The following is a 10,920-nucleotide window of genomic DNA, read 5'->3' as shown; positions in this document are numbered from 1 at the left end:
ACCTCACTGTGCACTCATATGACCTTGGCTTTGTGCACTCAAGGGCGTGGGTGGGAGAGAGCAAGCTCTCTGGAGTCTCTTCTTACAAAGACACTAATCTCATCATGAGAGCTCCACCCTCATGACCTCCTGTAACCCTAATTACTGCTAACGGCCTCAACTCCAAATCCCATCACACTGGGTGGGTAGGGGGTGAGGGGGGAGCTTCAACATATAAATCTGGGGGGGGGACACAAACATTCAATCTACATCAGGCAGTCACTATTATTGTCGCCATTTTTACAGATGAGGAAACTGAGGCACAACTAGGTTAAGTGGTTGGGCTGAGATCCCACAGCTCATAAGCAGCAGAGCTAAGCTGTAAACTCGGGCAGCTGGCACCCAGGGTGCAGGCTGTTAGTAGCTACTCTGTGCCGTTGCATGGCAGGGATTTATCCCTGAATTCTCTTGACAACCTGGAGAGAAAGGTATTATCAGCATTTAACTAGTAGGCATCTCTAGCTTCCCATGCCAGAGAGAACCCCAACTCCCTTCCTACCTACCCCACCACCCTCATTCATTCTACAGTCTTCCCCTAGGAAGATACATGGATGGATGGATGGATGGATGGATGGATGGATGGATGGATGGATGGATGGATGGATGGATGGATGGATGGATGGATGGATGGATGGATGGATGGATGGATGGATGGATGGATGGATGGATGGATGGATGGATGGATGGATGGATGGATGGATGGATGGATGGATGGATGGATGGATGGATGGATGGATGGATGGATGGATGGATGGATGGATGGATGGATGGATGGATGGATGGATGGATGGATGGATGGATGGATGGATGGATGGATGGATGGATGGATGGATGGATGGATGGATGGATGGATGGATGGATGGATGGATGGATGGATGGATGGATGGATGGATGGATGGATGGATGGATGGATGGATGGATGGATGGATGGATGGATGGATGGATGGATGGATGGATGGATGGATGGATGGATGGATGGATGGATGGATGGATGGATGGATGGATGGATGGATGGATGGATGGATGGATGGATGGATGGATGGATGGATGGATGGATGGATGGATGGATGGATGGATGGATGGATGGATGGATGGATGGATGGATGGATGGATGGATGGATGGATGGATGGATGGATGGATGGATGGATGGATGGATGGATGGATGGATGGATGGATGGATGGATGGATGGATGGATGGATGGATGGATGGATGGATGGATGGATGGATGGATGGATGGATGGATGGATGGATGGATGGATGGATGGATGGATGGATGGATGGATGGATGGATGGATGGATGGATGGATGGATGGATGGATGGATGGATGGATGGATGGATGGATGGATGGATGGATGGATGGATGGATGGATGGATGGATGGATGGATGGATGGATGGATGGATGGATGGATGGATGGATGGATGGATAAATGGATGGATGGATGGATGGATGGATGGATGGATGGATGGATGGATATGCTATATGTTAGGATTTTGGAGAGGATCCTATTTTAGGTGGGGGTGGTACTAGAGTCCCAGCCAACTCTAGGTGTCTGCTTCTCCACTGTGTTTCTTCAACATCCATGCATTTTCCCATATCAGATCTTCTGCAAGACACGCCATTTCTTCCTCGCCTGCCTCATCTTCCCAGTAAATCTTTGCTCATCTTTCAAGGAGCAGCAAAATTTCCCTAACTAACCCTCCACCCAGCTGATGAGCTGCTCCATCTCCCAGGATCCTCTCACTGCCCACATTAGCCCATCCCGCCGCCTTTTCTCATCACGCATTTCTCTGATTGAGCGAGGCCCTGCTTGGAGCAAAGCCCAGGCCCAAGGCTTCCCTGTGCACCCGGCCCTGGCAGCCGGCTCAGCCTTCACTCTGGGAATGCCATAGACTCTGAGCTCCACCTGTTTTGACAGCGTTAGAGCACCCTGAATGGTCTGTAGCTAGAATCCTATAAAATTGTTTTTGAAGGTTGTACAGTGCAGGCAATTAACGAAGGCTTCGCCTGCACACCAGGAAGGCAGAATTTCCATCCTCCCTGGTTTGAAAGTTACATGAGTTTCATTATACATTTCATCACATTAACATTTAAAAAAAGTTCTGTTCGTCTCGTTTCCTCTCCTGGGCAGAAGGGGGAATGTTTTCCAGCTCTAATTGCTGAACTTAGCACACGGGAGTGAGGGGCTCAGCCGCCTGCTCTGATGGCCCAGCCCAGGCTGGGACTTTTGGGAGAAGGTGGACACCCCGTGACTTGCAAGGTGGCTGAAGACTTCTAAGTGACAACCAGCAAGAACAGGGGGTTTTCTGTTGGAGAACCCATGCTCATGCCCATTTTTGTAATCCGAAGAGGGAACATTTCTGACACCAACATCCCTATCAAATTCTGTTACTGTTTTCCCGCGGGGCCCTCTCCCCAGAATCCAACTATGTGAAGGCAGATTGAGTCCTTTCCGATCCCCTTCAGTCTTCATTATACAGATGGGGAAACTGAGGCCCCGGCACGGGAAAGGACTGACCTGAGGTCACAGAGTCACTGATGGGATCGTGGTGAGAACTGAATCGAGCCGCTCCGTTGCCCCACTGGTAATCTCCGACCTTGGCCTTCTTAGAAGGACAGCGGGAAGGGGCGGGCTGTAAGGGTGAATGATAGGCATTCACTAGTGTTAGCACACTCATCCCAAGCAATTTTGGGTACTCCATCTAGATGTTTGCTCCCCAACCCGAAGATGGAGAGTCTTCCCAAAATGAGCACATCCCCGTGTTTTCCAATCAGAAAGCAACAGGGCATTTCAATTCTGCTATTTGCACGATTTTCTGGGCGAGAAAAAGCCCAAAGGCTCAGAGACCTGCATGTGAAAGCCAGCTAGGCAAAGACTTGGAGCCGAGGACCCATGGAAAAGAAGAGAATTCCTCTCTGCCCCCAGGAAGCAGGGCAGGCCTTCCCCTGAATGGCACCAAGTCCATTTCTGGCGCTGGAGTTCAAATCCCACTTCTGTTCCTCCAGTGGCTGGACACGGCCTTGGACAAACGGGGCCTTGTTTGGGGTGAAGACAGGACACAGAGGGACACGCTGCCCTGGTGTCTCAGAACATCTTAGCAAGCATGGCTTGGTATTTGCATGTTTCTTGCACAAAGTCTCCTTGCCAAGCTTCTTGGGCTGCCTCGCTTGGTACGTGGCCCATGGTTGGTGCCCTGTGAATTTGCAGAAAGTGACTTGCATGGAATGTTTTCTGTGCCTTTAAGAGCAGGAAACACAAGAAGAGTGGCCAAGAACCCAGTGGATCTTTGATCCTTTTGCACTCGGGGGTAGGGGGGTGGGAGGGAGTGTTCTCTCATGCACAGGAGGCCCAAGCAGCCGAAACCCAGCAGAACAGTGCCTTCTCCCATCTCCATCCTGTCAGCTCCCAGGACCGGACCTGGGAGAACCAAGCTAAAGGCTATTTCCTTCTGAAAGACCCTCTGGATCAGTGAGATTATCCCTAAAGAGAGTGTCCTCAACTCTGTCAACACCTAGAACACGGGAGGGTAGGCAGTCCTCCTATGTGACTTGTTAAAACTCACGATGATAGGGATGCGAGCCCAGCGTCCTTGCTTCACCAACGGGAAACCCAAGCGGGCCTGAGTGAGGGCACAGGACCCTTCAGGGCCTCTGTGTCCTTCATGCCTGACCCCTCTCGCCTCGCCCGATGGCGCTCACTGGGTGTCCCCGCAATGTTGGCTGCATCAAACTGGACCCGAGTCTTATCATTCTCGGTGGTTTCTTCTAAACCCCCTCTTTGCAAGCCTGGCTGTGTATGAGAATCACCTGGGTCACTTCCAAAAATACTGATGCCCTAACCCTAAGCCCAACTAGGATCCTACCTCCACTGGGGCGCGGCTACAGTGTTTGGACAGGTTCAAGCCTGGACTGAGGAGAGGGCACAGTCCTCTCATTGCCACGTGCAAGTCCCAGCTGGAGGGCAGAGCCTTCCCAGCACAATTATAGCAACATCTATAGCCTTCCCCTGAATGGCACCAAGTCCATTTCTGGCGCTGGAGTTCAAATCCCACTTCTGTTCCTCCAGTGGCTGGACACGGCCTTGGACAAACGGGGCCTTGTTTGGGGTGAAGACAGGACACAGAGGGACACGCTGCCCTGGTGTCTCAGAACATCTTAGCAAGCATGGCTTGGTATTTGCATGTTTCTTGCACAAAGTCTCCTTGCCAAGCTTCTTGGGCTGCCTCGCTTGGTACGTGGCCCATGGTTGGTGCCCTGTGAATTTGCAGAAAGTGACTTGCATGGAATGTTTTCTGTGCCTTTAAGAGCAGGAAACACAAGAAGAGTGGCCAAGAACCCAGTGGATCTTTGATCCTTTTGCACTCGGGGGTAGGGGGGTGGGAGGGAGTGTTCTCTCATGCACAGGAGGCCCAAGCAGCCGAAACCCAGCAGAACAGTGCCTTCTCCCATCTCCATCCTGTCAGCTCCCAGGACCGGACCTGGGAGAACCAAGCTAAAGGCTATTTCCTTCTGAAAGACCCTCTGGATCAGTGAGATTATCCCTAAAGAGAGTGTCCTCAACTCTGTCAACACCTAGAACACGGGAGGGTAGGCAGTCCTCCTATGTGACTTGTTAAAACTCACGATGATAGGGATGCGAGCCCAGCGTCCTTGCTTCACCAACGGGAAACCCAAGCGGGCCTGAGTGAGGGCACAGGACCCTTCAGGGCCTCTGTGTCCTTCATGCCTGACCCCTCTCGCCTCGCCCGATGGCGCTCACTGGGTGTCCCCGCAATGTTGGCTGCATCAAACTGGACCCGAGTCTTATCATTCTCGGTGGTTTCTTCTAAACCCCCTCTTTGCAAGCCTGGCTGTGTATGAGAATCACCTGGGTCACTTCCAAAAATACTGATGCCCTAACCCTAAGCCCAACTAGGATCCTACCTCCACTGGGGCGCGGCTACAGTGTTTGGACAGGTTCAAGCCTGGACTGAGGAGAGGGCACAGTCCTCTCATTGCCACGTGCAAGTCCCAGCTGGAGGGCAGAGCCTTCCCAGCACAATTATAGCCAACATCTATAGTTGTGAGCTTGAACCTATGGTCCAAACACGTGGCCCCATGTGCCTGAGTGATAGAGTTCAGGCACATGTAGTTGAGTAGGATTGAAACCCACGAGAATGATGTAAACATCTTAATCACGCCCTTACTTTGCCTCATGGCATCTGCTATAAAATAAAGACATGGCTTGTGGGCGCTGGCGCTGTCCATCAGAGGGGCAGCGTCCCACCGAGACCCAGCTTTCATTCTCTTGTCCATCTTTTCTAAGCCTTTCATCGCCCCCACTCAGGGTCACCCTTGGCGGTGCCGGCGTGGCACAGGTTCCAGTGGAAATCGGGCTGGGCTGAGGCCTGGTGCTAAGATGTCTAAAAGTTCCCAGAAGGTCCCAGCAAGCAGCCGGGACCCAGGACCACTGTCCACTCAGTGGTTCCCGGGTAAAGGAAGAGGACCATCATCTCTGGAGCCATCATTCCCTGTCTTCCCGGATACAGGGGTCGGGGCTTGGGTTGGGAGGAAAATGGAGAAAGACCTTCCGTTCGCCCTTGGGAATCAGCTGTCCATCCCCCACCTTTAAAAGACACAGCAAAGGACAAGGTTTGGAGATCAAGTTAAATGTCCAATTTATTTTTATAACTTGAAACCAGAACAAACTTGGTTTTTGAACAAGCGTACAAATGAAATGGCAGACACATGCTGAACTCAACATCGTGACATTGAGGGGGGAAAAGAGGCCCAAAATCTTGTACAGAGAATAAAAGGAACAATAAATAGTTTACTAAGCCATATTGAAATGACCTCCTGTCATCTCAACATTTTCTCCATAATTAAAAAAAAAAAAAGTGCCCGTTTCTTAAACAGGGCACCAATACCAAGCAATAAATAGTTCAAACTTGTCGCAAAAGACAGAACCTCCAAGTAAACAACAAAAGCTCATACAATAAGTGATAGAAAAGGTAATAAAAATAGTATAGTTCGCCTCGCCAATACAAATGCAAACTGAAATCAATGGAACTTGGCTTTGCAGGGGAGGGGGAAGGGGGTACAAAGAGCACCAAAATCACGAGGTCGCCTGGGCCCCACACAATGTCGCCTGGCCGCCCTGAGCCGGGAAGAAAGGCCGACTTCCTTTCCTCCTCGCACTCTCCTCCCGGTTCAGCCTCCCCCTCTCCCACGACAGACCCTCTAATGGCAAGTGGCAGGTTCCTATTTGGGGCAACTTGGAACCAAGTCCTGGCAGTGTGAAAACCAGCCTGCGGCCGGTCGGCGGGGTCGCCCAGGCCGGGCCTCTCCCACCCGGTCATCTGCTGCAGCGTTGGCTTTCGAAACGTGAAAGAAGCAAAATGCTCTCTTTTTCTGCCGTCGGTGGACAGAGACACAATCTTTGTGCTTTAGGATGGCTTAGTCCTGGCTTCTGGTGACTGGGTGTGAGCTGGGAAGAGCTGGCTACGTTTCTCACTACAGGAGGGTCGCCTGGGAGGCTCACAGAGCAGCCCAAGGGGCTCAGGGTCAAGCAGGTAGGAAACTGACACCTCAGCTTTGCCCCCCACTCCCTTCCCCTCTCCTCCCCATTGCAAAGGTAAGTAGCAAGGAGGAGAGAGAATTTCAGCAGAGAAGCTCCCATCTCTGCATTTGGTAAAGAGTTGCCCCAAAGGATGCTTGGTTATACTTTCATAACCTGAAATAATGGTTTCTTACAGTTCCTGAAATAAAAAATGGCTTCCTGATATAGGTATTTTTTAATGTATTATTCCCTCATCCAAAAAACTACCACTTTATCATCTTAAAGCTACTTGGCTTTACAGAGAAAGAGAGAGAGAGAGAGAGAGAGAGAGAGAGAGAGAGAGAGAGAGAAAGAAAGAAGAGAAGAGAAGAGAAGAGAAGAGAAGAGAAGAGAAGAGAAGAGAAGAGAAGAGAAGAGACAGAAAGGGAGAAAGAAAATAAATTAAATGGAAATGAAAACAAATAAAGGACCAACAGTGGAGGATGGAGAAGACACATGGGGAGGGAGAGATGGAAAGGCACCGAGCCCATCCCAGGCCCTAGGCATTCGGACACGGACGGGATGTAGCTTTCGGACAGAAAAGCAGCAGAGCAGGAAAGGGCGACAGGCCAAGCCCCTCCGTGGAGTGAAAGGCCCTGGCTGCCAGGGGGCTCCCTCCTGAAAGCCCGCTCAGCTCGCTGGTCTCAACAGCAGGTCGGGTCACCTGTGCGCTGCTGCTGGGCCAGCTCCTTTGCAGACGCTTCCTGTTTAAGGTGTGGTCAAGGACTAAGGAAAGGTCAGTTCGCATTTCTTTCTGCTCTGCAGGGCGGGCGGGAGAAGTGATGGTGGTGACTGCCAGGGCAAGGACCCGGGAGACGGAAGATGCTCACTCGCTCTCTGCTCTCTCTACACTGACCCCTTACAGATGGCCTCTTAGAGAAAGGGAGGACGCTGGGAAATGTTTACAGAAGCTGACTTCTCCACTCAACAGGAATAATGGGTTTCCCATCGGGTCTGCTGGGGCCGGGCCAGGGGGCCTGGGTGCAAGGGAAGCCTGGCTCCAACACTTCTCTTGTACGGGCCGATTGCGTCAAAAACACACACAACTCAAATGATTGTGAACCAAAGCATTTCACGACTTCCTTTTGCTTCTTTCCCTCCAAGGTTGTCAGACAACCCTTTTTCTCCTGTACAATAGGACTGAACATACAAATTTTTTTTTTTGCAATATTTTATCCTGCCAAATTAAAAAAATATATTATGGCAGCCTGTTTTTGTTTTTTTTCTTTTTATTTCCAAATTCACTAACAAAAAGGTACATTAAATCCCTTTAAAAGGACAAGCTTACAGTTAAAAAATTACAAGCTCCAGTAAAAATACAGCAAGTGCCTACATCATATGAACCGACCAATATATCCATTCCAGAGGGAGGTGGGAAGAGAAAAATAAGTACAGGTCAGGAATGATTTTTTTTTTCTGCAAAGCAATAACAATATTAAGCACTTTTTTTCTACATACTTTTTCTACATGGTGTAGCAACCCCCTTTTAATCCCCAAATACAAGTTTCTATACATTTTTTTGAAATAAAAATTCAACACCCAAGGCAGGAAAAAAATTTACTAAAACTCCGACTTTACAGTTACTGTGACAAGAACAAATTTATAGACCCACCATTTAAATTTTACTGCAACATTTTCAAGGAAAAGAAAAAAGGTGTTTTTTTTTCTCGTTTTGTAAAATGCCCAGGCATTCTCGATTATTACAAATACTGGTCCACTTTTACAGTAATCAAGAAATTTTAATATATATAATATATACTAAAACCCCATCACCAAAAGAAACAATATACACACAGCCACTGTGGCATCTTTTATAACCTATTAAGCAAAACTTTGGGGGGGGGGGATGATCTCTCCAACACACATACACACAATTTTTGTTACCCTTGTATGTATCCAATACTGTAAACGTATTTTTAAGACAGAGTGCACTAAATTTACCTTTAGAAAAAAAATTAGCCATTGTTCCTGAATTGTTTTTGTTTTGTTTTGTTTTTCATTCAACGATATCAACTTGTCACTTGTGTCACTTGAGTTTTAATTCAGCAGTAAATCACTTCCACTCCACATCTAAGCAGCGTTGTCCCACAAACAAAAGGGGGCTGAGGACCTTCAGCTAACAATTGTATGTCCAAGGTTGTGCTGGGTTTATTTCTTCACTCGATTGGGTCTGATGGCATTTTCATGTCCTCTATCTTCAACCGGGATTTTTAAAAATCGTATTGAAAGTAAGTGTGGCTTTGTTTGTGTCTAAAGAACGTACTTTTCTCGTTTTACGTTTTTTTTTAAAAAAGTCTTTTCGTTTCCAAAAAAAAAAAAAAGTTTTGCATTTGTCTCAAGAGACTGAAATAGGAAGATCAGTTTTCAAGGCACTCACATCAAATCGAATGGCAGTAGAGAAACTGTCCAATAAGTTATTATTTTATGTCGTTCTTTATAGTGCCAGTATTGTGAATGCCACGCTTAGCAACACTGACACTCAATCTCAGTCGTCCCTTATTTAACCCACCTCTGGGCCAAAGAGAAGAATATGCTGCAATTTCTTGTTTAGAAGCCATTTAATTTAAATGCAAACAAAAGCTTTAAAGTGCGGGTCAACAGAACTCAAACATCTAATCTCGTGGGTTTAGTACCTTCCAACCGAATGGGAATGATAAAAAGGGAAGCAGCGCTGGGCACCTTGGGATGGACCTTCCCCTGCTTTCCCAGGAAAGGGAACAGAAATTCGCACGGTCCCACCCTCCCCCACCCCGGGCCTTGGAATGTCACGTGTGCATGAAATGAGAATGCTAACTTCCCTCCAGTCACCGTCAGGGCACTTGTCTGCTTGAGAAATGACCGATCATCACTATCATGGGCAGCAACTCGTAGGACTTGGGATTTTCGTGGTGGGGGTGATAACAAGAGAGAGAGAGAGAGAGAGAGAGAGAGAGAGAGAGAGAGAAGCTGGCAAGCCAGAAGGAGCCCGGAAGAACCTGGCTGGTTTCTTCCTTTCTGTGTCACTGCAGGCCACCACCATCGACCCCAAAAAAGGTACCCTCAGCCCACGTTAGCCTGTTCTATGGCAAATGGCTAAGACGGCATCCCAGGGTACACCTCCATTTCAAGGAGGGGGTAGTGTCTGCTGGTAATGCACAATTTTAGAATCCTCTGGGGCCATTCCCCGGGCAGCCCTCGAAAACTCCTGTGTCTCTGGCAGTGTGCAGAGTTTTGGGGGCCTCTCCCCCACCACTCCAAGTTCACCCCTGTTATTCATGGAAAGGCTGAAATCAACGCAGAAAAGGCCCCTGTTTCTCAGGACATCATCAGTGCTACAGCTCCACTCCAACTCTGAAACAAAGTGCTACAACTTTAAGATTGTTATCCGCTGTACATCCACTCCCCACCCCGCCCCCACCCCCACCCCCAAAAAATGCATGCCACTTTTTATTTCAGGACCAAAAAAAAAAAGGAGTAAAAAAAGTAAACAACTTTAAAAGTCATTTAAGTGTTGGCTTCTTCACAAGAAATTACACATGCTTAGCTTAAATTTCAAAAAAGCAGCGCCCTCCCTCCCAAATTATAATTTAAAAGCTATGCTTCCCCTCTACATTGCTTGCGAGTCATTGCTCAGGCTTCTACTGGGTTTTTCAAAAAAAAAAAAAGAAGAAGAAGAAGAAGAAGGGATGGATACCCAACAAACTCTTTCAAAGGAATTTAAACAGAAAGAATAATAATAAAAAGTACCTGCACATGCCAAAAAAAAAAATTACAAAACCCAATAAATACAGAAATTATTGCACAGTTAAAAGGCTCCACAATTTTGACTCGGGTTTCCATAGGACTTCGCAGACACAGGTTAGGTTGGAGAGCCGCCTCCCCCTCGGGCCCCAGGGACACGCGGGGGTGCTCGGTGGCGGTGACACGGAGGCAAGTGTCAGGTCAGCATTCTGTCGCTTGGCAACGGTTCCACTGTACAGGTGCGGGGGGGCCCGGCCCACGCACGCGCTTAGCTCCTCTCGGCCTGCTCGATTTTGACGTCGTTAGTCAGCAAGTGCTCGCCGTGCCACTTTTTCATGTGTTTCTCCAGGGTGCTGTAGACGCTGAAGGGCATCTGGCAGATGTCGCAGCGGTACACCTCCTTGCCGATCTGCCCGTGCGTCTTCATGTGGCGCGTGAGCTTGCTGCTCTGCGCGCACGCGTAGTTGCACAGCTCGCACTTGTAAGGCCGCTCGCCGGTGTGGCTCCGCCGGTGCACCGTCAGGTTGCTGCAGTTCTTGAACACCTTGCCGCAGTACTCGCACGTGTCGCTGCGCCCGCCCT

General features: G+C 48.9%; 1 protein-coding gene across 1 annotated transcript in view; it reads right to left on the bottom strand.

Moving 5' to 3' along the window:
* Positions 1-10,606: 10,606 nt before the first annotated feature.
* BCL11B (B-cell CLL/lymphoma 11B (zinc finger protein)) overlaps positions 10,607-10,920 on the bottom strand; it is a 92,572-nt gene continuing 92,258 nt past the window's right edge. The window contains exon 5 of the mRNA XM_005877899.1: positions 10,607-10,907. Within this exon, the coding sequence (XP_005877961.1) occupies positions 10,607-10,907 (301 nt within the window). The remainder of the gene's footprint in view (positions 10,908-10,920) is intronic.

The sequence above is a fragment of the Myotis brandtii genome, unplaced genomic scaffold, assembly GCF_000412655.1.
Source record: "Myotis brandtii unplaced genomic scaffold, ASM41265v1 scaffold535, whole genome shotgun sequence".
Classification (NCBI taxonomy): Eukaryota; Metazoa; Chordata; class Mammalia; order Chiroptera; family Vespertilionidae; genus Myotis; species Myotis brandtii.
The sequence above is the reverse complement of the archived record's forward strand: the minus strand, read 5'-3'. Positions and strand labels throughout refer to the sequence as shown.